This window comes from Bos indicus x Bos taurus, chromosome 18, assembly GCF_003369695.1.
Source record: "Bos indicus x Bos taurus breed Angus x Brahman F1 hybrid chromosome 18, Bos_hybrid_MaternalHap_v2.0, whole genome shotgun sequence".
Classification (NCBI taxonomy): Eukaryota; Metazoa; Chordata; class Mammalia; order Artiodactyla; family Bovidae; genus Bos; species Bos indicus x Bos taurus.
Genome location: NC_040093.1, coordinates 49,004,032 through 49,031,910, shown reverse-complemented (window position 1 = coordinate 49,031,910; position 27,879 = coordinate 49,004,032). Strand labels below are relative to the sequence as shown.

General features: G+C 41.0%; 1 protein-coding gene across 3 annotated transcripts; it reads right to left on the bottom strand.

Moving 5' to 3' along the window:
• Positions 1-406: 406 nt before the first annotated feature.
• On the bottom strand, positions 407-27,323 carry SIAH1 (siah E3 ubiquitin protein ligase 1). Of its 3 annotated transcripts, none has more exons than XM_027513686.1 (2): positions 27,040-27,323; positions 407-2,349 (listed from the first exon to the last, which is right to left on the bottom strand). In XM_027513686.1, the coding sequence occupies exon 2, from the start codon at positions 2,345-2,347 to the stop codon at positions 1,499-1,501; it is 849 nt and encodes a 282-aa protein (XP_027369487.1). In that variant the 5' UTR covers positions 2,348-2,349; positions 27,040-27,323; the 3' UTR covers positions 407-1,498. The 3 variants fall into 3 exon arrangements, with proteins under 3 accessions (XP_027369487.1, XP_027369488.1, XP_027369486.1); XM_027513687.1 differs by lacking the exon at positions 27,040-27,323 and adding an exon at positions 26,333-26,559; XM_027513685.1 differs by lacking the exon at positions 27,040-27,323 and adding an exon at positions 4,847-7,013.
• Positions 27,324-27,879: the final 556 nt, after the last annotated feature.

Below are 27,879 nucleotides of genomic sequence, written 5' to 3'. Positions count from 1 at the left end.
TTATTAAGTGTAGAGCACTGTCCTTGGTAACTTGTATCCATCCCATTTAACCCTTGAAGGTAGCTACCATAATTAACCCCATTTTACACACTAGTAAATGGGGGTGCAACATCACACAGCTGATTAGTGAGTAAAGGCAGCATAGGCATGTAGGTCCCTGAAGTCTGGCTGCAGAAGCCAGGCTCTAACCACTAGGCTGTAAAACACTCATTTTTTCGTTGTTAAAGGGGTCTGGGGGTTGGGGGTGGGGAGTGATCAGTATTTTAACTAATTGGCCTCCTAACAGTTACAAGAACCAAAATGAAAGCTAGAGAAAGTAAGAAAACAAGATTCTCTAGTCCGAACAGAGGCCATAACGCATTCTTTTGCTTATCTTCAAACAAGAGCTAAAGCAGACACGTAAGAGTTTTTAATTTGCCAGATATTCTTTTAATGAGAATTATAAAAGACCAAAAACATTTTTTTGCAAACTGCCTGTTTTTTAACAAATGATTTGCTTTTAATTACAAATACTGTGTGAGACGATGCCTTCTTTTGCAAAACCAATAAATACAAGAAGAAATTTTAAACATATGTGATTTGTCCAAGATATGTGGGGGGAAGGGGGAGCCTGATTTTTTTTCCCCAGTAGTTAAAAAAAAAAAAAATCAGTACTCCCTAACCTACAAAGAATAAGTTTGAAGGTATGAGTCAACTGGAGAAGAGAGGGAGACCATTTTATAGCTGCTTTAACTAGCTTCTGATAATTCTTCTGATGTTATCTTTCCTTTCTGAAACTCATATCTTCACAAACAGTTGAATTTAGAATATTTCTAATGAACTGATTAATGGGGGAAAAGAAAATATGTATCGAACACATGTATAAATTTTACCATCAACAATTATGCATATCAAAAAGACACTAACTTTAAAAGGTACAAAAAAAAGTGAGGAAAAACCTGAATTACAGAAAAGAAAGTCAAGTTTATTTAATGAAAAACTAGAATTAATAAAACTTAGCAAATGCACACAGAAAAACTATACACACACAGCAGCACGATGCATTGACTCACAGAGGGAAGCGGTGGCCCAAGGCCACTCAACATGGCTTGTCGGTTAAAGGAGAACCCAAACACACTCACACGCGCGCGCACACACGCACAGGCACACAAAAAACCAGAACCCAGTATTTTTCAACGGTACACTCAATCTACAACAAACACAAATTCAGAATTATTTTACAATGTTTCCTTTCTTAATACAAAAGATGCCCATCTTGGGTGTATATATATATATATATTTATTTTTCAGTGGTTTACTGTTGACTTATTTTTAAATATATTAGTGTTATTACATGCAACTGTTTCCTGTATTTAACAGCCTTTCCTTTTATTTACCTTCATGTGTCTAGCTTCCACCTACCACAAGTTTTTGGTTGGTAGGCAGACAGGTGCCTTATTCTCTGTGAAATTGAATGCAATGGTTTTAAACACTGGCCAGAAAATGTCTGATTGCCATTTCAACACATGGAAATAGTTACATTGATGCCTAAATTGCCATTTTCTGCAAAGAGCTGTGCAATGCTGGTGTCAAAGACTAGGCAGTCACTATTCATAATGGCTGTTGCAATTCCCTCATGAATAGAGCGAGGAGTGGCTTCCCAAGTCAATCGCCGCCTATGACCATTTAGCTCAAGTCGATAAGCAAAATTTTCAGCTTGCTTGCGTGTTCCTATCAGCTGTACAATTGCGAAGAATTGCTGGTGACCATCATATTTTTCCTGTTTCTCCAAGACCAACATGAAATGAAAGCCAAAACAAGACTGCATCATCACCCAGTCAACAGCACCAGGAAGATTAATGTCTGTAGCAAGAAAAACTATGTCCTCTCCCTGCAGGGTTGTGATGGACTTATGCTGATGCATCAGATGTGGCATGACAGCATCCAGAGAGCCTTGCCATTTACAGGAAGCACCAGGGCACGGACAAGAATAAGGCCTAAACTCACAGAGCTCTTCGTGGTCTGCTTTTTCTGTGTGTGGCAGAGTTATCTCACATCCAGAAGAGGCATATTTACAAGGGAAAAGTACTGAATTGGCCACTTTCTCCATAGCCAAGTTGCGAATGGATCCCAGCGGGCCCCGGCAAGTTGGACAACATGTGAGCTTTGGGCGACAGTTGCTACAAACAAGATGGCCACTCTGGCACTGAAGAATGGGTGGTAACACATAGTCGAAGCAGACCGGACACTCAAAGAGACTCGCCAAGTCATTGTTGGAGGCGGTTGTGCCCGTCAGGGCAGGCACCCTCTGGGACGGTGCACACTTTGAGGTTCCAGTAGGTAATGCTGTTGCAGTCTGACGGCTCATTTCTGTAATAAAAAACACAAATATAAAGAATAAGGAGGAGGAGAAAAATAATTACAACTCTAACATGTTTTATATAAATAACATTTACTTGCCAAAAATACTTAAGTTTAGTGCAACATTTGCTGTAAGCAAAATAAAGGAAAACAAACAGGGTTTAAAACAACATAGATTACATGAAATATGTGCACTGTACATTCTGTTTCCACAATGGTCCAGAGCACATTCCCTTTTTCTAAAAAATGTTAAAAAATCATCCTTGAATGGACTACATGCAATGAATGCTAAAATAGAAACTTGGATCCTAAACAACTAAGGAACACTGTATAAATAGTTTAAGTTCAATGAAATCAGTTTTGACTGGAATTTCCCCTGCCTCTCTGTGTTCAACTGCCCTCCTCATTCTATTTCTTCCCCATTCTTAAGTCAGCTGTTGACAGCTTCAGTGAGTTATACACGATCCAAAGGATCACCAGGGTACTGACTTTTGATTACTCTTTCTGATGGTGAATATTATCTGCTCAAGAGATCTATTTGGGGAAAGGAAGTCTCCTGCCATCCTATCATCCATCTCCATGGAATGTTAACACCACCTAGATCTTAATCTTGTTTCCTACTGATCTGTGACCCCCTTCAAAAGTGAGGAAGTATATAGGAGAAATAGAGGGCCACCTTCTAAAAGATTGTGAGTCTGGTATTCAGAAGTAAATCATTCTGTTCTACTTCCATTCTACAATATAAATCAGGTATAATTTGCAAAGAGGAAGGAGAGTCAGGAAAAGATAAAGAATAAAGATAAACAGTATCAGAGAGACTCACACAACGTTAGGGGTGAAGGACAGAGTCAACAGGTAAAGAATTCCTTATATTGTATTATAGAGTTCACCAGTGTTGCTCAAGCATTCATCAGCACAGTACTAAACATTATTTAAGAAATAAATGCCATCTGGAAGAAATGATCAACAATGTTAACTAACCTGTCAAGCTGAATTAAAGATAAAACAAGCACCTTTTCCCAGGATATAGTGGGCTGCTTTCTTGGGGATGACAAAAAAATCAGTCCATTAATGTCCTAAGAGTATATACTCAATAACCACAAGCCATATTTCTACAGAATCAAAATTTGACAACTCCTAAAAATTAATGTTTCCTTAATTTATAATTGTTATTCTGTTGGAAAGAATTTAACGTTGAAAAAAATAATGCTGGTTATCAGTGAGACCACATAAATGCAATCTGGGTTCTATTACTCATAGATAGGGCGTCCCAGGCAGCTCAGTGGTAAAGAATCCACCGGCCAAGGCAGAAGACACAGGTTTGATCCCTGTCGGAAAGATCCCCTGGAGGAGGAAATGGTAACTCACTCCAGTATTCTTACCTGGGAAATTCCCATCTACCAAGGAGCCTGGTGGGCTACAGTCCACGGAGTCACAAAGAGTCAGACCCCATGTACTGATCGACTGAGCACAAGCACATACTCATAGATTACTCAAGGACAGGAACCTTAAATGGGGATTGAGAGTGAAACCTCTCCCCCAGGAAACCCCAAAACAGATCAATTCCACTGTCACTAAAGAAATATTCTAGAGTCAAGGGGAAACAAAAGTATCACAAGAATTCTATCATAACATGGCTCATCACATGGATTTAAGACAACAGGAATCAATTCTCATCACTGAAGCCCTGTATAAACAACCAAAGTGTTCAGCCCAACAAAAACACTATAAAGGAACTCTCATGAAATTCAGTTTACCCCTGAGATTTTTTCTGCATATGATGATCCATGCATTTTATTTTAGGTCACTAGTAAAACAATGGCTTAGCATTGCCAAAGTGTTCCGTATGTATGCTTATTTCATGGTCCATTTTATGCAGCTCATTTAAGAGAGCGACATAATAACTGGGAAGTGATTCCCTGGGCACAAAATCTAAGCCAATGTCTTTCAAATCACTAAACCAAAACCAGCTGGTCACTAAACTCAGTTTGTATTCAACATAATATAACTACTAAGCAAGAAAAATATTACTGTTTTAATTTTTTGACCTAGCAAAAGTTATACATTTATCAATAGCCCAGACTCACATTACAATATACATTATTATTTTTCCAAACGTACAAAGCACAACTTAAAATTCCTATTCAAAGTGTGAAAACAAGTAAAATATGGCTTCTATTTCTGGTGAATTTAAGTATTACAGGACAGTAGCTGCTAAAACTTCCCAAAGCTTGGAAGGTGGAACTCACTCCATCTTCACACAGAAAAATAATCCAAACACATCACAGCAGCCGTGAAGTAGGAACCAAGGACTGAAGTGTCTGGACAGCTCTGCAGCAGTCATGACATAACCTGAAGTTTGGTTTAAACGGAGAAAAGCACGGCTGATCAAAAGAACATCACTGCCAGGTCAATTTTGTTGCAGCAATTCCCTGGTCCGTCTCAGAGGCTCAAAACAACTTTCCCGTTTCACAGTTTAAGCAACACAGTCTCTTAATAGCAATACCTTTTCTCTTCCTTGTCCCAGATGCTGGTAAACAAGTGAGCAAGACGCCTCTCCAGGAGTACAGAAAAGGTAAGGGAGACTTTCCGGTCATAAGTCAAAGAGCTCATAGCCTTTCCCCCAGAAGCAAAGACAATTTGCAACAGAGGGCTCTCCTGGATACCTTCTGTTCCTAAACATGTCCCGGGTCTAGTTTTCAAAAGAATGCACATGCCCTACTCCATACACTCCATTCACTCCTCAGAAGCACTGGCTACTGAAGAAGAGAACTGATGCCCCCTCCTGTTCCAAGAGGAGTCGACCACACCTCCCCAGGAGCTCAAATTCGCCTGCGTCTCCAAAAATGGGAGCCATTGCTGAGCTGTCCTCTGCTGGGCCCTAAACCTTCGTCTGTCTCGGAAGTCTGTCTTCCCCAAATTCATCGGCTAGGCTCCTGCCAGCTCGGTGAAGAACAGGGCTGAAGGGTGCGTAGAGGCGACTGGTCGACTACGTGCGCTCTCGGTGCCAGCTCGAGCTACTACTGCAGGATCCGGCCCGCAGCTGGAAAGCCTGCGCCAACGCAGTGCCAGGGGGCCGCAGGCTCTCTCTGCACAGGGCGGCGGCTGCCGCTGCTGGCGAGAGGCGGGGCGGCGGCGTATGGGGGCGGGGCTTAAGGCTCCGCCCCACTCTGTCTGGGGCAGCTCCCAAGCGGCTCCTGGGCAAGGAGGGCGCAACTCCCACCCAGGCACCCAGCCGAGTAAAACCCGGCGTAAAACCCCGCGATCCTCACTCCCCGGCGATACTGCACACGCCATCAGCTTACTAGAAGCTGAAACACTCCATTTCTGTAGGCCCAAACAGTAGGATATCGGCAATTTTGCATGGTTTCAACCCAAAAGTCTACACAGAATATATGGGAAATACGCGACCAGACAAGCATCTCTGCACTATACTCTGCCAGTTAACCCTGCGGACGCTAGATTTTTATAAAGTAAAAGCATTCTCCCTACTTCGTTCAATAACTATTTAACTGGCGTTAACTACCTTATCTCAACTGTAACTCACTTCTCCATTTTTACCGCCGTCAGCACCTTAAACTCCTTTTCCCTTCGAGAAGATTTAGTGAGAGTAGTAAGCACACATAACCATATTAAACCCCTGCTTTAACCTCCAAATTTAGATTTTATTCTCTTCCCACTCTAGGAAAACCATCTTAAACAGCCTTATTAAACAGAGTAGCTTGTTTTGTTTTTAAATAAGCATTACCCTTGCCCCAATAAAGTCCAGGGCCTCCAATCTGCATTGCGTCAGCTCAGGCATTCAGAGGTTTAACCTGTCATTACATCATGCTTAGTGCAGCCTTTAAAGGCACCAAGACGTGGAATGGGGTGTGAACCCTGTGCTGTAATCTGGCCATTTTCAGCATAAAATTTTAACTCTTAATCACTTCCCCACCCTATTAATAGTGTGTTCAATCACCTCAATGTCATTTTGGTATTAGACTACAGAAAACATCATTAGGAATAGAAATATAACTGAAAATAGTCTGTTCACTGAAAAATATAAATTATGATAATCTATGTTTTAATTTTCTAATACACAGTCATTATAGATAGGTCTCAGGTTTCTAGAGCAGAAGACTTCAAATGTTTTAGAGCAGAAAATCTTCAGACAGATTTAGGACAGAGTCCAAATGTGTAAAAACAAGTAAAAGGGATGACATTTCTCAAGCAAAAAAATGTTTTCCCAAACTTCCAAAGAACCTATACAAAAAGAACCTATATACAAAGAACCCATACCCAGATCCTTACACCACCATCTAAAAATCAATCTGCAGACAAACCTCTGAATAAGTGAGTCAGGACAGTAAAAATGGAAGTGTGCTGGAATCATCTACACTTGAATTCAAACTCAGTCTTCACCACCTGCTCAGCTGTAAAACTGGGACAGTATTTCTAGCCTTGCATGGCTTTTGTCTGGATTAAGGAAGATGGGTAAGTTATATATATCATAGGTGGTACATATTCCAAAATATGTAAGTGCTCACTTACAGAATTCCAAAAGTTAACTTGTCTGGCCTAAAGTCATCAATTAGTTAGAGACCAAGAACTTGTGGGCTCCAGATGTATACTCTAAAAGATGCCTTTAGCTTTAGTAAGGTTATCAAACATGTCTGCTGCTGCTGCTGCTAAGTCGCTTCAGTCGTATCCGACTCTGTGCGACCCCATAGACAGGAGCCCACCAGGCTCCCCCGTCCCTGGGATTCTCCAGGCAAGAGTACTGGAGTGGGGTGCTATTGCCTTCTCCATCAAACATGTCTACCAAAGAGCAATTACCATTTTAACTAATTTTTAGCACAATACAGTAGAATTTCTCGACTAGGTAGAACATTTATTTAAACTGGTTTTATGAGATAAATTTTTACAAAAACTACATTACACTAAGACAAGCCCACAGAATCCAAAGTTAGCAAAATTCCAAAATTTATCAAGAGTCCACTATTACTTACCCGTTCTAAAATAAAGCTTACATCTCAGGCCCCATTTGGTATAAAGTTTAAATAGACTTTAATTTAAATAAAAACATTTTAGAATCAGCCTTTAATGTTGCCTTAGTAGCCTTAGTAACTTTAGAGCATTTAACCATTGCTATGCCACATTAACAAACTTACCACTTAAGTAAACAAATTCAAACTTTTAGTCTCAATTTAGTCTCAATAGGTACCTTTTTTCCTATTCTAAATTATAAATAACTAATGAACAATTTCTCTGATTAATCATAACCTTGTGCCTGTGCATTTTAATGAATATACAACAATGCCGTGCCTTTCATTTTTCTTGCAGTTTACAAATGTTACCATGACATGCAAATAATGGCCCCCCTCAAAGATGCCTACCACAAAATTAAAACTATGGCAAGTCTCCTTAAAAATTCAACAGCTTAAAACACTAAGTTAAAAATCAAACTTCATTATAACACAATAATGCCAAGGGGGGAAAAAAAATCAAGCAATCTATTTTTAGTTTCCAGAACTGTACCTTACTAATGGTAATTTTAAAAAATTGTACATAGTATTTTCCTAAAAGCTCTTTTCCTGAAGATAATTCAAAAAACGTTGTAGCCACAAAATAAGATGTATATATCCAATAAAAGTAACGATCTTAAGTGGGGGAAGTCCAGGACAAAAGATCTGATAGAAGACGTAGAAGCAGAAGTCTGAACAAAGGTGATGACAGCAGATGGAGAGGAAAATGCAAACTATAACTTAAATGTATAACGAGTATCTGTTTTTTACTCCCTAAATCACTGTATTTTGAGGCTTCTATACTTAGTAAAACAAACAAACAAAACAAACCAAAAATACTTAACCAGAACCCATTAGGTACTATGCTAAATACCAAACTGCGATAAGAGATGAAATGCAAAGTAGAAATGAGATCCTGTGAGATATCTAAGAGATGGAACTCTTAAGCTCTGCTGATAGGAATGCAAAATAGTTATCACCATATCCTCGTCACTGCAGAAAGCCCCACTGGACAGCATAATTCTATATCCTAATTTTATTTCACTATTTTCCTTATTACTTTTATTTCACAGTGAATCTAACCTCAAAATGAAATTAACCTCAAAAATGAAACCATAAACATCTCCCAAAACAAGGCAGGTCAAACCTCAATCTTAACAATCTGAAGCTCTTGCATAAATTGCACAAGTTCAGAATTTTAGTCATACCATTTTACCCCTAAGAATTACATAAATCCTGCTGTCTTCTGATAAGTAACTACACAGATCAAAAACCTAACCTCACTTTTATTCTTGTTCCTCTGCAAGTAACTTTTCTACCCTAACAGGTGGCTTCTAGGACTCTCTCTTTGGAAGAAATTTTCATCAGAACATCTAGATATATGTCATGGGCACAAGCCAAACAGCAAGTATTTTCAATCTCAAGACAAACCTTTCACCTTTGTGGACCTTTCCTCTAATTGTTCTTTTTTAACTCTTACCATTACTCAGTTCTTTTCTTCATATAATTCTGATACTAACTCTCCTGAATCTATCTTCAAAAGTCTTTACATATTTTTTCTCATCATTCTGATCCTTGCTTTGTACTGCATTCCAAGAGAACTCAAGTTCTTATTCATAAATTTGGTTTTGCTAAGGTTACTGATCTCCTGATATGCTAAAACATTTAATTATTTAGATACCCTCAACCTCCCAACAAGGGAGCAGAGTATGATGGAACGAAAGGCTGCTTCCCTTTCCTTTCCCTGAAGTTGGAATGGCCACATAAATTCAGATTGCACTGCTCTCGAACTTCTTAACCTCTCTATTAAAGTTTCCATGTTTAATTTTCATGTCCCGCACTGAAGCGTCACTCTTGGTTAGTGATTTTGTTCTCACTGCGATAACCTAAATGGTTCCAGGGACAGCAGACTAAATAAATAAGGAGACAGAGAAGGGACTTTTCTTCCATTCTCACTAAAACAGCTCCCCTGGACATTCATTAACAAGCATCTGTATGTACCAGCTATTGTCCTCAATGAGCTTCCAAGTCAAGCATTTATCCCCCATGTTATAGAAAAGAAGATGGATTTCAAATAAATTTCAGATCACAGAGCTAGTTTTAAAAAAAAAAAAAAAAAGGGAGTTGAAGAGCTATGTGACTAAGGAAGACTTAGAAGGGGTGGTAAATGGCATCCTAGGCCAACAGACATTATACAAAAATTTTAGACTTGGAAAAGATCTTAACCAACTCTCTCATTTTCAGAAGAGAAAAATGACACAGAAGAACTTGCTAAATGTCATATAAAATAGGTCAGTGTTCTAATCTGGGCAATGTTATAATTTCCTAGATCCTGTAAAGCAGATATTCTTTGGACATTTTCTAATTCAACTTGAAAAATTAACCTTTTCTGAATTTAAGTTTAGTAAGATTCAACTATCTTTTGCTTTCCCTCCCAACACAAGAGGGATCCCCAATGTAGCCAGGAAAGAGTAAATAAAAAAAGATGGAAGATGAGTAAGAGTCAGCACCTTAGAGGGGCCTTTCCTAAAGACCAGATCACTCTTCTTACTGTCTTCATATTATCTCTTGCCATATGAAATTCACTTGCTAAATAATTTCTTACTACTTATTGTCTGTCTTCTGTCCTTTTCCCTCTCCTCCTCAATACCAGCTTTTCGCTGAAAACAGCAATTCTCAAACATTTTTGGTTTCAGGAACCCTTTGTACCAGTAATTGGCAAACTACAGCTGCAGGCCACTTGCCTGTTTTTGTAAGTAGTTTTACTGGAATACAGTTAAGCACATTCACTTACATCTAGGACTGTTTCCAAGGGTGGAGATGAAAAGACCCTATGTTTGACTCCTAAGGTCTTCCCTGGTGGCTTAGTCGGTAAAGAGTCTGCCTGCAATGTGGGAGACCCAGGTTCAATCCCTGGGTAAAGAAGATCCCTTGGAGAAGGAAATGGCAACCCACTCCAGTATTCTTGTCTGGAAAAATCCCATAGACAGAGGAGCCTGACGGGCTACTCTTTGGGGTCACAAAGAGTCCTTGGGGTCACTAAGAGACATGATTGAGTGACTAACACTTTTCACTTTCATGACTCCTAAAGCCCTTTAAGCCTATCTGGCCATGTAAGACAAAATTTGTCTTTACTGTTTTAAAGTTTTAAAAAATTGAGGATCCCAAAAGAGCATTTTGTCAATGTGGTTTATATGTATTAATTTTTACAATATTAGAAATTCAAGTGAAGAACTTTAAATATGTTAAAATTAACATCACATTTTTTATATAACCTGTAAAAATCTACATGTTAAATGTTTATGAAAAATATCTTCCATAATAGGGAGAAGAGCATCTATGTTTTATGTTTTTTGCAAATCTTTTTAATATGATACAGTAAGAAAAACCAAAGTTGGATATTTAATATCTGCTCAGTTGCAATGCAGGAGACCCTGGTTTGATTCTTGTGTAGGAAGATCCTCTGGAGAAGGGATAGGCTACCCACTCCAGTATTCTTGGGCTTCCCTTGTGGCTCAGCTGGTAAAGAATCCACCTGCAATGCAGGAGACCTGGGTTCAATCCCTGGGTTGGGAAGATCCCTGGAGAAGGGAAAAGCTATCCACTCTAGTATTCTGGCCTGAAGAATTCCATGGACTTACAGTCCATGGGGTCACAAAGACTCAGACACCACTGAGCAACTTTCACTTTCACTTTATGCAATTAATCTGTGAAGATACCATATGTCATGAAGCCTCTGGGAACCTCAATTTACTTTCATGTCTCATTATTATGAAAAACAACTTTGACCCTCGAAGGGTCTTGAGAACTCCCAGCTTCCCTGACCATTAACTTCTCGTTCAGAAGCTCTGCAGAATATAAGCTTCATCAAAGCAGACTTTGTTTATTGTGTTCTCTCTTCTAGCTCCAGCACCTAGGACAGTGCCCATCCAGACCAGGTACTCAAATATTCCTGAATGAATAAATAACTCAAGTACAACAGTATGAAGGATTAGCACGTATATAACCAGAGCTCACTCATCCCTGATGACTCCTCGGTAAAATACACCTGTTGCTTGATAGAACCTTAAAGAGATTCACAATTGTGAATCTCAATTCACAATTGAGACTTACAATTTACTTTAAATAACAATATTTTACAACAACACCATGCTTATCTTTGACAAAGGAGCAAAAGGCAACAACACAAGGAAGAAAACAAAAGACTTCAACTAATGGTGTTGGAACAGCTGGGTATCCACAGGCAAAACAAAAGAAGAAATCTAGACACAAATCTTACACCTTTCACAAATTAACTCGAATCACAGGCCTAGTAAAACATAAAACTATAAAAATCCTAGAAGATAACACAGGAGAAATCTGGAAGACCTTGGGTTTGGCAATGACTTTTCAGAAAAATCAAAGGCGTGAACCCGGAAAGATTCATCACCTAGACTTAAAAAGTAAAAATGTCAAGAGAATGAGAGGACAAACCACAAACTGGGAGAAAATGTTTGCAGAAGACATATCTGATAAAGGACTGCCATCCAAAATATTGCACAGAACTCAACAAGAAAATGAATATGCCAATTAAATGGCGTGCCACAGCTGCCGAAGCCCCCCGGCCTACAGCCCAAGCTCCGCAACAGAAGAAGCCACCACAGTGAGAAGCCCATGCAAAGACTAGCCACCACTCGACCCAACTAGAGAAAGCCTGCAAAAAGCAAGGAAAATCCAGCACAGCCAAAAATGAATTAATTAAAAAAAGAAAAAGGAAAAAAGTAGGCAAAAGACTGTAACAGACACCTCATCATTTATACAGATAGCCAAGGAGCATGAAAAGGTGCTCCACATCATTTGTCATCCGGGAGATGCAGATTAAAGCACACATAAAATACTACCACACACCTTTTAGAATGGCAAGATCCAGGACACTGATAACACCGAATGCTGATGGGCACGTGGAACAACGATTCATTGCTGGTGGGAATGCAAAATTGTACAGCCACTTGGAAGGCAGTTTAGCAGTTTATTCAAAACTATACATATACCATGCTGCTGCTGCTGCTAAGTCACTTCAGTCGTGTCCGACTCTGTGTGACCCCATAGACATCAGCCCACCAGGGTCCTCTGCACATGGGATTTTCCTGGCAAGAGTACTGGAGTGGAGTGCCATTGCCTTCTCCGATACATATACCATAAGATTCAGCAATTACGATCTCCAAGATCTACCCAAAGTAGTTGAAAACTTATGTCCACACAAAAACCTGCACACAGATGTTTATAGCAGCTTTATTCATAATTCCCAAGATGCGGCAGCAACCAAGATGTCTTTCTGTAGTGAACGGATAAACTGTGGTACATTCATACAATGGAATATAATTCAGAAATTTTAGAAAATGAGCTATCACGCCACAAAAAGATATGAAGGAACCCTAAATATGTACTGCTAAGTGAAAAGAGCCAATCTGAAAAGGTTACACGTTGCATGATTCCAACTATATATGACATGCTGGAAAAGGCAAAGGTATGGAGGCAGTAAAACAAAAATCAGTATTTGCCAGAGACTGGGCGAGGGGATGAGCAGGTGGACCACAAAGGATTTTGAGGGCAGTGAAATGATCCTGTATGCTATAGTTGTGGGTACATTCGTCAAAACTCATATAGCACTAAGTTGTTTCTTTAGCCACTAAGTCGTGTCCAACTCTTTTGTGACTCTATGAACTAGACAGACCACCAGGCTCCTCTGTCCATGGGATTTCCGAGGCAAGAATACTGGAGTGGGTTGCCATTTCCTCCTCCAGGAGATCTTCCCAACCCAGGGCCTGAACTCGAGTTTCCTGCATTGCCAGGTGGATTCTTTACCATTGAGTCATACAGGAAGCCCACAGCACTAAGAGTGAACCATTAATGTAAACCATGGACTTTGGGTCAAACTAGATGCCACATGTCGCAACCGAAGACCCACATGCTGCCCTGAAGATCAAAGATCTCACATGTTGCAACTAAGACCCAGCACAGCCAAGTAAATTTTTTTAAATATTAAAAAACAAACAAACAGATTTTTGGACATTAACTAAGATCAAGTATATGGAAACATTTGGTATATTACTAACAACACATGCAACAAATCACCAAATTAAAAAGACCCAGATTACCCAAGATTTTACTGAAAATTGTTGTTTCAACCTATTGTATTCATTTTCATAACCTCAGCCTGGGACAGTGTCTGAAATGTGATAACGACAACAAAGTCTGCTATGATAGAAATTTCCAACTGACCACCTACCAACCTGTAAAGCATCATGTCAGGAGCTTCATACAGTCTATACTCATAAAGGCTGTATCTCCATTTTGCAGATGAGGAAACTGAAGATCAGAAAAATTGAGTAGTAATAAGAACAGAGCCAGACTGTCTGGCTTTGTCCCTGAATCTTATTTTCTTTCAAATAACCCTAAGAAAAGTATGTATAATCTTCTCACTCTTACACAGAATATTACAACTTCACATCCAACTAAACTTCAATATTCATAAAAACTGACCAAAAAAAAAATTCCCTAAATTCTTTACATTATATCTGTAGTCATATCAAGTAGCTGTTTTTGAATTTTTTGTATTAAAGTGGAATAACCTAACAGTCATTAAGCCATTAGACATTAAATCAAATCAAAGAATCAAGAAGAGAAGAGGAGAAAAATAAGAGTAAGAGAAGCAGGGTACTTCTCTGGCAGTCCAGCGGTTAAGACTCTTGAGTTTCCACTACAAGGATCTCGGGCCAGTCCCTGTTCAGGAAACTAAGACCAAACTAAGATTCCACATGCTGCACAGCAAGAATAAAAGAAGCAGGAAGAGATTAAACAGGCGCTCAACCTTTTAGAGTCATACCACATATCACTAAAGAGAATTTTGGGGAACTCACTTGAAATTACTGGAACTATACCAGTCAGAATTACACCACAATCACTTCTGCAGTATCACCAAGACTCACTGTGTCTAGATAAAAGCAGCCACATTCGCATCATTTAGTTACGTAAGTTTGAATACAACTGTTTACTAATCTGACTGGGCTTTATATTCTCTCAGGATGTAAAACTGTCACACATTCCAGTAGATCTTTGTTCTTTTGCTCCATCTTGATGTTAAACTATGTTTTCAAAATTCTTCCCTGTATTTTGTACCCAGTTTTACACTTTAACATACAACCCATCCATCTTCCCTTTCTTCTTGACAAGTAATGGTAGGTAAATACACAGAGAACAAAAATTTTAAAGCAGATCAACACTGGCAGTAACCTACAAAGAGTTGGTGATACTAAGCTCAACAGAAAAGAACACACAGCTTGAGAGATGAAGAAATTAAATGAGATAAAAAGTCACACTGAAGAGTCTTAATACATTATATGATTAACAGTTCTTTTTTCTTTCTTTTAATTTTATTTTTAAACTTTACATAATTGTATTAGTTTTGCCAAATATCAAAATGAATCCACCACAGGTATACATGTGTTCCCCATCCTGAACCCTCCTCCCTCCTCCCTCCCCATACCATCCCTCTGGGTCGTCCCAGTGCACTAGCCCCAAGCATCCAGTATTACTACCTTTATAGAACAATGGAATATATAGGGGGAAATGCCATATTAAAAAATTCATGGAGCCTTACTCAAACTAAATTACACTCCTTTGAAATAGTTAAAGAAGCTTTCCTGATGGCTCAGATGCTAAGAATCCAGCTGCAATGTGGGACACCTGGGTTTGATCCCTAGGTCAGGAAGATCCCCTGGAAAAGGGAATGGCTACCCACTCCAGTATTCTTTCCTGGAGACAAGGATGGACAGAGGAGCCCAGCGAGCTACAGTCCATGGGGTCACAGAAGCATCACATCTCAAACTGTAGCCAAATCATTTTAGTTACTCTGAATAAGGATGTAACACATGAATTAACTTAGACTCTAAATTTCATCAAACTAAGATTCCATTTTCTGGGCAGGTACCACATTTCTCTTGGGTTTAGTTATTTTAAAAACAGCATTAGCACATTCTCAATCATCTGAATCCATCTGTTAGCAATGTAACTGAATGCTCCTGTCTACAGTTATGGTCACACTGGCTCCAAGTTGGTACTAACAGTACTCTAATTACGGGAAGTTAAAGAGAAAAATAGAGGGGGACCTAATACATAAGTGATGCATTTGCATGAAGTGAAGCCCAGATGACATCATGGTTTTCACTGAAGCACTAATACACTGGTAAGAAAACGCATCACGTGGTGACCACACTTATGGGATAACTTTGGTGTGCTCAACTCAAAAAGAACCTACAGCGTAAGTCAATTCCATACGTCATATTGTTTCAAGACTTCAACTTTGCACGTAGTAGTCAATACTTTCATAAATTAGAGTAATTTGAATTTTACTGGTTTTGCAGTTTTGTTTGTATTTAATTTGCAAGTTTTGAACTGTCACCAACATCAGACAGAGTTCATCAGATCCCTGGTTCCTGCTGTGTAAACTGTCACTGACTCTACACACTCTTGGTTTTCCTGCCTCACCAGGTGCTCCTCAGTCTCCTTTATTGATTCCTGCTCTTCTCCCCAAACTCTTGATATTGGAAGTTGTCCATGGTCCACTTTTCTTCACTTTGGTAATCTCATTCACTCTTGTGTTTTTAAAATTTCACTAATATTGTCATGGACCTCAACATTTTTCTGTCCAGATTAAAAAACAAAAAAAAACTTCAGATTTGTCTTAAACTACCCAGCTGTCTCCTAGACATTCCCACAGCTTGCGTGCATAGCCACTCAGTCATGTCCAACTCTTCGCAACCGCACAGACTGTAGTCTGCCAGACTCCTCAGTTCATAGGATTCTCCAGGCAAGAATACTGGAATGGGTTGCCGTTCCCTCCTGCAGGGGATCTTTCCAACCCAGGGACTGAACCTGGATCTCCTGCATTCCAGGTGGCTTCTTTACCATCTGAACCACCAGGGAAGCTCCAGACATTTCTACAGGAGGGTGGTCAAAACTGAACTCCTTATCTTCTCCCAGAATACTCAACCAGTAGCGTTCCTTTCACTTCATGGAAACTTCATCCTTCCAGATACTCATTCCAAAAGTCTTGACGTTATCCTTGATTCTTCTCTACATATCACATGTGTAAAACCACCAGGAAATTTTGTACCTCCCTGAGAAATGAATCCAGAATCCATCTACTCCTCATCACCTCTACTACTATCGTATCATTATCTTTCAACTGGATTACTGCAATACCCTTCTAACCAGTCTTTATGCTTCCATCCTTGTCTCCCACCCCACCCACCAATTCAGAGCACAGCAATAAGGGAAAAAAAAAAAAAAAATCTATGAAAATCTCCCATATCCAGGTAAAAGATAAATCCTACAACAGTCTACAAGACCCAGCACAATGATGATATGTCCCCGTTACTGTCTGACTTCATTTCCCACCTCTTCCTTCCTCACTGGCTGACTGGTATCCTTGTTCCCTAAGGGCAGGCTGCTCCTTTGGGTCTCTGCCTTAAAATACTTTTCTCCGAGATATCCACAGGACTCTCACCTCCTTCTAATCTTTGCTTGTATACCTCTTTCTCAATGAGGGCTATCCAGTCTCCTCTATTTAAATAAAACAGTGACCACACTCTGCCCACTGACCCCTTTTCCTAACCCTTGCTCCTTCATGGTTATCAATCTTTGCCTCTCCTCCTCTTCCTTCGCTCTCCTCCATTTCTACTCTATTGTTGTCCATAAAATGTAGTACCATCTATCAGGCTATACAATTTACTTATCTGTTACGGTTGTTGGCGATATGGTTGTTGTTGTAATCCCTCCTCCACCACCTGGAAAATGGGAATTTGTCTGGTTCAATGATGTGTCCCAAACACTTCCACAGTGCCTGACACATAGTGCAGGCTCAATAAATATGTTAGCTGAATAAATAAATTAGAAAGCAGAAGAGCTTTGGACTTCTGAGCAATAATATCCAAAGCTAGATGTAATAGAGCAATACTTGTTAAAATCGATTAAACACAGAGAAAACAGAGCAGAAAGGACAAATATGAACTACAAGGAAAATTATACAAATAAGTCCAAGAAAAAGTAACCATTTACTATATGGCTCAAATTGTAACTTTTACAGTCATAATAATGCAAACACAAAATTATGATGTTACTAAATTAGGAGAGTATAGGAATGCTAAGGGTCTGTACATATGAGGGGCAGGAAAGGTAGTTAAACACATAACAGGAATAGAGCCTAAAACTGAAATACTGAAGTAACAATTATAAGCATGTTATCTAGAGACAATGAACGTAAATAAAATATAATCACTTCAAAGAGGTTAAAGTAGTTGCTTCTGGAAAAAGACATCTAGAGAGGAATATGGCAGGTAGTTTTTCTTTAAAAAAAAAAAAAGGCCTAGAGGAATATTTCATTTTGAATTATTTTGCATGTAAAACGCTAGACTAAAAGAAAAAGTTCAAAAACTTGATATGAATTGTCACAAACTGCATGCATTACTTAAGACATTACAAATATAAATTTGTTTTCAAAGATTGGCTAAGATCTGCGGAAACATCCTTTCCCTACACTGTTGGAAATGTCCACTATGAAAGTTTCTAAGAATATTTGGCAGTTTGTTTCAAAATTTAAAGTTTGTATACTCTGATCCATTAGCTTTTCTTTCAAGAGTCTATCTTATGACTTACACATTGGCAAAGGTGTATATATATGGATGCTTACAGCAACTCTATTTGTAAGAGCAAATAAACTGAAAACTGCTCTAGATGAAGAAAGTGACTAAATGATGATCCATACAATAGAATAGTACGCTGCCTTTTTTTTCTTTTAAATAAACAGACTTATACCTATTAACATATAAGAATCAAATTGTTTAAACAGGTAGAGGGAAAAAAAGCCCACAGAATGTATTACAATCCCATTTATGTTAGAAGAGAAAAAAGAGATAGTTGTCTTTTTATATATGTACGCATGTACATACACACCATGTAATGGGACAGAAAGCGAGAAGGGCATACAAATTGCCAAATGTGGTTTAAAGACTTAAGGAATTAGAAAGGGGGGAAGGGAGGTCAAGTTCAGAACCAGAAATCACAAAGCCTAGAGTTGGGACCAAGGAACTACAAATACATACACAAAATATTAAGATGGAAGAATATATAGACTACAGAGTATAAACACAAATTTCATCATTTGGAATTACGCAGTTTAGGGAAGCCCCTCAAACATGTATAGTTACTGACAAGTAGTAATCATTTAGAGGGAAAGTATCTACAATGATTAAGTCAGATCAAAGAAACTGACTTTAAAATGTGTATCTTAAAAGAATGTGTAACACACACAGACTAGAAACTGCACCAAAATGTCCACAATGGTTACACTTTTCAATTACCACATTATGAATGATCATGAGGAAGGTGGGGGTTGCATTTCTGTATATATTTCTCATATGCTCCATAAAACATATATATTACTTTGGGGATTTAAATTTAGTGCCTATTTTGTGTCCCCACAAGTTACTGCTAGCAAACTGCTAGTGATTTCACACACAAATTTAAACATTAAGAGATCAAGAGTTGATTTTGTCTACTGCTTTTTTTCTTAAAACGCCTCAAATAGATGAATACTTACTTATTGGGAAAAATTATTTAAAAAACAGCCTCTTCACATTTTTAAAACCCTACATATTTCAAACACATGTACATATATTTTAGTTTATATTAAAAAAAACTTAAACTTAGCACTTTAAAAGTTAATTCTAAAAGACAAAATTTATCTGATCACCTCTCCAAGCAAAATCAAAAGAATGTCTGTAGAAATTAACTCAGAAACTATCTGTATTAACAAAATATCCAAAGCTGTCCCCAACAAAGCTAAATCAGGGACCCTGACACAACAAAAAAAACCCACAACTCAACTTTAGCTGAGCTCAAAAGAGCTAAAAGGTAAAACACAAAGGCAGGAAAAAGCAAGTTTTTAACAATTAGATTATTTCATTTAGTCGAATCAAGAACTGAAGTACAAAAGTTAGTGTACAACACAATTTTGCTGTATCAACCATTACTAGGCTAAGCCTGTCAATTATGACAATAACAACTATAACAAGTACAATCCTTCCCACAAAATTCAAGACTGGTATTAAATTCTTCTCATTTTCGAAGAAAATATTTCTCACTGGTTAGTACCAGCTTTATAAATATAGATTCATTCTCCAAAGATTTTTCCTCTATTTCTTTTCTATTTTCACATGCTCCCAACTCCCCTGCTATTCAAAATAAGCAAAAACAAAAGCCACAAGTAAGTTCAACACGACTGGGCAACCTTAAACCTAATAAAAGATCTTTGCCAATATCATTTTGGTCACTGTGGTTCAAACCTGGAGAATAAACTGAACCCTAATGAACTGTATTACCTGTATCTTTCAGCCTAGAGTTCTAGAAGACTTACTCCCCCTCCCCACAAAAATCAAAATAAAAGTAATGGGATACATGGGAGCTGGTCACAATAGTGTGTGAAATGCGTTAAGTTGTATCCTTAAAATCTTGAGCACATTTCTATACGTAGTTATCCTATACGTCTTCAAAAGAGTTTACAGTGTAGGGGCAAAGAAGTAATACTTCAGGTATTCTACAATTTCCTGAGAACAGTAAGCATCAGGTGTCCCAGCTGGTGACATATTACAGAATCTTCTCTCCCGCCCTCCGCTCAGTTTCTCACTCTCTGCTATGCCTTCAACCAGCTGTAGTACAGTGATCACTAACCAATTAAACACTCAACTGATGGCTTCACTCATACCTCCTTTAGAAAATACAAGAGAAGCCATCAAATGCTGACCTGCCACTTCCTTCCCTCTTAGAATGGAAGAAGTGACCCAGACCTCTGGGCAGTGTCCTCTCACCCCCTTGGACTTCGCACTTGTATCTTCCCTCTCTCCCGCACTCAACTCTTTCTACTGGACCATTCCCTAACACCTGAGCATGCTCTACTATCTCCCATCTGGCTTCTGTGATGTTCCTCTACCTCACTGGTCATTCTGGATGTCTCACAGATACCTTTAAATCCAACATATCAGAACTTCAAGTTTATTTGCTGTCCTTCTGTTTTTTGAGTTTTATTGTTATCTGCGAACCCCCTCCTAGTTCTTTCATTCCTGGTAAATAGCACTATGATTCACAGTTGCTCAAGCCAGAAACCACCTAATTCTTTCCTTCCCTCACCTCTCATATCTAATCCATCAGTAAGCCCTGTTAATTCTGTCCCCAAAATACATTTCGAATCCATCCACTTCTCTTCATATTCACAGCCATCACCACCTTAATCCAGGTCATAATCAACTACTGTGCTTCCTGATCTAAGTAAATGTGTTAGTTGTGCAGTCATGTCCAACTCTTTGCGACCCCATGGACTGCAGCCCACCAAGCTCCCCTGTCCAGGCAAGAATACTGGAGTGGGTTGCCACTTACTTCTCCAGAGGATCTTCCCAACCCAAGGATCGGACCCGGGTCTCCGGCAGTGCAGGCAGATTTCTTTACTGAGACGCCAGGGAAGCCTGATCAAAGAAATGGCCTTCTATTCTCTAAAGAGCTAGGCATTTGTGCTCAGTCGTGTCTGACTCTTTGCGACCACATGGACTGTAGCCTGCCAGGCTACTCTATCCTTGGAATTTTCCAGGCAAGAATACTGGAGTGGGTTGCCATTTCCATCTCCAAGGAACCTTTCTGACCCAGGGATCTAACCCAGGGACCTAACCCACGTGTCTTGCAGCTCCTGCATTGGCAGGCGGATTCTTTACCACCTGAGCCACCGGCGAAGCCCCCCTAAAGAGCTAAAGCAATCTTACAAGAAGATTGTTACTCTTTTAATTAAAACCTTTTGATAGCTTCTCAGTACCCTTAATATTCACATTCCTTACTTTGACTCTGCAGGATCTGATCCTTGCCTCTCTCTCCCCCTCATCCATTTGATCCAGCAACACTCTCTTTTCTCAGTTCCTGGAACAGTCCATGTTCATTTTTGCCTCAGGGTCTTTACTTCTGCTGCTCCTTCAACCTCATAGTCTCCCTTCTCTCCTTCAAAGAACTCCTTATCCTTTTAACATAGCTTAAATAGCAATGCAGGGCTTCCCAGGTGGCTCAGTGGTAAAGAATCCGCCTGCCAATGCAGGAAACACAGATTTGATCCCTGGGAGATCCTGGGGAGATCTCCCAGATCCCTGGGAGAAGGAAATGGCAACCCACTGCACTATTCTTGCCTGCGAAATCCCACGGACAGAGGATCTTGGTGGACTACAATCCATGAGGTCGCAAGAGTTGGACACAACCTAGCAACTAAACAGCAAATATCACCATTTCTCACAGCAAGACTCCCTCTCACCATTACTCTTTTCTCCTTTATAGTATATATCACAGTTTGTAATTTTACTTTCTTCCCTTACCAGAATGTAAGTAGTAATAGAGAAATTAAGTAACTTATTCAACAACTAATTTTTTTAATTATGTAAGCACTTTCTCTGTTAAGTAATGTGCTTTTAAATGCAACAGTAGGCATTGTCCCTGCTCTTGCAGAGCTTAAGGTCACAAACAATTAGTAACAGATGCTAGACACACATCCAGCTCTGGCTCTTAACCACTTGGCTACACTGCCTCTAGCTGCCAGGATACTGGATCAAGGGGCAGCAATATGCTTAGTAGATGCTCACATGCTAATGGAAACTAAGCCTTAGAGAGGTAAGTTATCTGCCCAAAGGAGCACAGACAGATTATCTGAGGACTTCAGGTACAATCATGAGAAAAGGCACAGAGACATTTAATTAAGTATGGAGAATGTTCAAGAATCAAAAAAGAATCCAGTTTAATCAGGTATGGCAAAGAAGAAATGTTGGAGGATAAGGCTAGAAGAGCATAATAAAACAGTGTGAAGGTATTAGCCATTCAATAAATATCTACTGAGCACCAACTACATGCCAGCAACAGTAATAAACTCTAGACAGGGGTGATCAAGGCAAAGTCCTCATAGAGACTGCAGTTTATATCTGTGAAGGCAAAGCAGAAGAGAAAAATTACAGTTCCGTGCAATGTATCTTGTAGTAGGGTCCGGCAGAAAGTGCTATGGGAACACAGAGAGATGACACCCAATTCAAGGTGGGGCATCCAGGAAGAGCACATCAGTTAAGTGATGTCCAAGCTGAGATTACAGACCTTAGCTGGAAGAGAATATGTGGTATGCAAAGGCCCTTGCAAGTACGTAGTTGAAAATGGCAGGAAAGTAACAAAAGCCAGCTTCAGGAGGGACTGTCGACTTACTATCTATATAGTGTCAAGGAACTTGGGACTTTAAACTGAAGGCTTTATGTCACCTATGTTAGAAAGCTCCCTCAAATGACAGCAGGAAAGCTGAAGGGAGGAGGCAGAGACCAAAAGCAAATAGATACTTAGAAAGTAGAAGAGGACTGAATGCCCATGTGAAAACGAGGGAGAGAAGCAATGCCAGATCTCTGGCAATAACCAGAGAGCAGAAAAATCAGGGCTCTATGACTAACTGATACAGAAGATGAGAGCCTTGGACGGTTGGAAACAAAGGTTTTAGTTCAGGATACATAAATCGGAAGCACCTTGGTATGTGAAAGTGGAAAATTTCAGGGAAAGACACGGTTAAGGAATGAGAAGATAAACCACCGATGGGAGAAAACATTTGCAAAAGACGTATCTGATAAAGGACTGTTAACCAAAATAAAGCCCAACTCTTAAAACTCAACAAGAAAATGAACATGTCAATTAAAAAAATGGGTAAAAGACCTTAACAGACACCTCATCAGATATACAGATGGTAAAGGAGCGTATGAAAAGGTGATCCACATCACTTGTCATCAGGGAGATGCAAGTTGAAAACAAAAATAAGATACTACCACACACCTTTTAGAATGGCAAAATCCAGGACACTGAAAACACCAAATGCTAGCGGGCACTTGGTGCAACAAACTCTCATTCATTGCTGGTGGGAATGCAAAATGGTACAGCCACTTGAAAGGCAGTCTGGCAGTTTACTACAAAACTAAACGGGGACTTCCCTAGTGTTCCAGTGGCTAAAACCCCCGAGCTCCCAATGCAGGGGGCCTGAGTTCGATCCCTGGTCAGAGAATTAGATCCCACAGGCTGCAACTAAGAGTTCACATGCTGTGACTAAACAGATCCCACGTGGTGCAACTAAGACCCAGCACAGACAAAGAAAGAAACTAAACATTCTTACCATATCCAGCAAATCATGCTCCCTGGTATTTATCTACCCAAAGGAGTTGAAAACTTATGTCCATACAAAAACCTGCACAGAGATGTCGACAGCAGTTTTATTCATAATTCCTAAGACATGGCAGCAACTAAGATGTCTTCTGGTAGGTGAGTAGATAAACTGGTACACTCAATACAGTAATACTCAGCACTAAAAAAGAACCAAGCTATCAAGCTGCAAAAAGACATGAAGGAAACTTAAATGCACATGACTAGCAGCCAATGTGAAAGAGGCACATACTGTATGATTCCAGTTACGTAACACTCTGTAAAGGACAAAACTATGGACACAGTAAAAAGATCAGTGCTTGCCAGAGGTTAAGGAAGAGGGAGGATGAACAGGTAGACCACATAGGATTTTTAGAGCAATGAAACTATTTCTGTGTGATACTATTAACGGTGGATACATATCATTTGTCAAAACTTGTAATACATAACACCAAGAGTGAACCATAATGTAAACCATAACCTTTGAGTGATAAGGTGTAGGTACATCAATTGTAACAAATGTATCACTGTAGTGGAAGATGTTGATAATGGAGGAAGTTATGCATGAGTAGGGCAGAGTATATGGGAAATCTCTGAACTTTCTGTTCAGTTCTGCTGTGAACCTAAAACTGTTCTAAAAAGAAGTCATTAAAAAAAAAAAAAAAAGACCTATGAGCAAGAAAATACATGGGTCTAGGTTTCACAAGCAAAGAAATCTGAGTGTCATAAGAATATATTAATAGAAGTAGTAGGTCAGGAAACAAGTCTGTACTGAGTGTCAGCCACTGAGGATATAGGAATAAAAGACCACAATCCCTGCCCTTTTGCAATAGAAACTCTAGCCATGGAAAACCAAATGACTCAAAATGCATTAGAAAAATCTTTCTTAAAGAAACCGTTAAGGATTTTTTTAGGGAGGAAAAGTTTATACCTAGGTTTTTCTTTAGGGGTGGGTAGGAAGTCTGAGGTTTTCATATACTGATTTTGTTTGTAGTGAGGTCTAGAGCAAAAATAACCAAACTTAAAACATTTTATAAGACGTATATGGACATTTCATAATTATAACTGAAGTCTGTAAAACAGATCTAAGCCAAGAAAAACTTCAATCTCTAGAAACCAAGTAAATTGATTCCTTCAAAATACAAAGTTGTTGCTCTGCAAATTTACTGAACTTTGTTTACCCTCCTTATGTAAGACCTGTTTTCTAAACACTGTATAAGCTGAAAATAAAATCCTATTCTCCATATTACGTCACTGTTGCCATAGCTAGATGTTTCCTTTGTAACTTCAATTAATCGTAGCCTAACGTTCTTTTTAATTATAGATATTGCTCTACAACAATTTTGTAAAAATTTCCCAAAGCTTAGAGAGAATACATTACACTAAATTGAATTAAATTTCTGAATTTGTAGCTTGTGTAACATTTATCCTGAAAAGTTCCTCATCTATCATTTAAATTGTACTTCAGCTTAAAATATTATTAAATGTTCAATTACGCTGCAAAGTGTCAAGAGGGGTCATGCAAAGCAATTCTATGAAAGAGTTAAAGAAAATATTTTGGCAAAGCCAACTTTAGGATTGCAACTAATTATTCCAGATCACAAATGTCTGTTGTATATTTTAATTCCCAGAACAAAAAAACTACACAAGTTGTACACTCCATTTGAGGTCAAAATCTACTTGTCATGAACTTCTAACAGCTAACCAAAATCCTCTCCTCCACAATTTAAGCCAGTATCTCCCAAACAAAATTACCAGACTATTACATTTATCACCACACTACACTCTGCTCTTCAGTAATGTCCAAACGAGACGGTGACACCATAGACACCTAACACTCAGAAACTCACTGTTTCACTTTTCTAAGTTAAGACCTCAAAAGCAAACTGACCCATGAATTTGATTAAGTTCTAGATCACACAAGACTTACCCAGATGTCTTACTACAGAAATTTTCCAACGCCATCATCTTCAAATGCCTGGACATTTATCATCTAAACCTCTTGTTTTCATTTTTACGAACTAACAAAATGCACTAAAAGAAAACCTTTGCAGTTCCAACATATCCAACATGCCAAAATAATCTCATAAATTTAGTTATTAAACAACAGCCTTGGCAGCAAACATTTACTGAGCACTTACCATGGGCCTGCCACTGCTCTAAACCTTAAGCCCCTCACCTACTATCTCATCAATTCTCCCAACAATCCTACGAGGTAGGTACTGTTATTACCCCTATTTTGCAACTAAAGAAAGAGAGGTTAAGTATCTTGCCCAAGGTCACAAACTGGTGGGGCAGGACTGGAACCAAAGCATGTAGTCTGACTTCAGAGTCCGCGCTCTCAACGTTCAACTGCTGCAAGAGTTAACAATTTACCCTTGACAGCCCCTTATCAAGAAATGGTAAATGTTCAACAGCTAAAAACGGGCAGTCCGGTCCCTGCCCTATATCCGTGCTCACGGCTTCTACGACTTTGACAAATCGGCTACACCATCTGATTTTCCGAACACACAAACTGGACTTCTCTGGATGTCAGAGCAAATTCTCAATCTTTCCAGGAACGGGAAAAGAAAAACCTACGCAACGCTGTGGCCCAGATTATCCACATTCCTAAATAATAAATCTGGGAGCGTCCAGAAAGGCCCCAAAACTACCCGACAAACGAAACCCAGGAAAACCAAGGTTTACAATAAAAAGCTGGAGCTTCCCTGGCAAATCGTTCACGCGATCTCCTCTCTAACGACATAAACAAGGGAGGAGGCTGCATTCTTCCCACCGCACAATGAAAGCGCAGGCCGGAGCGGGAAAGAACGCAGCGCAATCGGGGACGACCGCTCCCGGGGTCGGGGGCAGGCAGGGGAGGCCAAGGACGGCTGAGTCGCCCCGTCCTGCCCCCGGGCCGGTGCGGGGAGGGGCCGGAGGGAAGGGCCGGCCACTGCCCGCACTCAGCTGACCTCCGCCATGTTGGCCGCAAACCCCGGGACCCTTCACAACAAAGGCCGGCACCCGGGCGCAGGGAGGGCCGGGCGCCTCCCCCAGCCAGGCCCGCCTCCCAGGCGCGCGGGGGCCGGGCCGGTCGGCGAGGAGGCCCTTCCCCGCCCTCGCCCGGCCGCGAGGGGCCGACCCCCGGCGCGGGCCTGCCGGGCCCCGGGAGCCGGGGGCGGGGGCGAGCCGGCTCGCCTCCGCGGGCAGGGCCGGGCAGGGGAGGGGAGGGGCGGGGGGCGGCGCTCGGCCGGGCCGCCGGGCTCGGGCCGAGACAAAGGCGGCCAAGTCCGGGGGCTGCCCGCACCCCCTCTCGGGCGGCGCGACCCGGCCCGGCCGACCTTCCCGCCCGCCGCCATGACCGGGCCTGGAAGTCCTCCTCCCGCGGAGCCCCTCGCGGCCGGCTCCTCCCTCCAGGCCGGGCCCCACTTACCTGTGGGCGGAGAGCGCGCCTCGGACCCCGGTCCTGGCTCAAACGCGCTCTGTCGCCGCCGCCAACCCCCGCCACCGCGGGCAGCGCCACCGCCGCCTCCTCGTGCCAACACCGACGGGACACTCTGGGCCGCCGCTGCCGCTCGAGAGTGCGCCCCGCAACGGCCGCCCCGGCTCCCCCCTGGCCGCCGCCGCCGCCGCCGTTTCGCGCGTCCTCGAGCCCGCCGCGCGCTCCCGCTAAATACCACACACTGCGGCGGCCGCCATGAGGAGGCGCGGCCCCGCGCGCCGGTGGCCCGGAGGGGGCGGGGCTTCCACGGGCGCGCAGGCGCAGAGGCGCTCGCGCAGCCGGCGGCGACTTTCGCGGGTCGAGGTGCTGGGTATCGAGGGTGGCGGTTGGCGCCCGGGCTCTGCGGGCACAGTTGCTGTGACTGAAGACCTCGCGACCAACAAATACTTGAACATCGCGCTCATGCCCCGCAACCGTCCCCTCCTGGGGAGGAGCAGGGCTTCCCTGCCCCGTCTGGTACCCGGTTTGCGCGCCCCCCGCGGGGCTTTGTTCCGCGGCCCAAGGGGTCGTCCCGCGCGGCGACCCCGCTGTCTACCCATTCCTGTTTTGTTTGCTGTTTTCACACAGCGCCTCCTCCGGCTCTTCGCAACTCCACTCTTTCCCAAAGGAAAAAGAAACGGGCTGGCTGCCTTAGCCACCGACCTGGGCCCCCACCCCTAAAGGGGAAGAGGTCCAAGCCCCTTCAGCAAAAGCGGAACGAGTTTCAAAAGCTTATTTTAGCTGAAAAGTGGGTAGTGGCACGCCCTTCCCCGTGTCCTCTTCTGGAAGCTG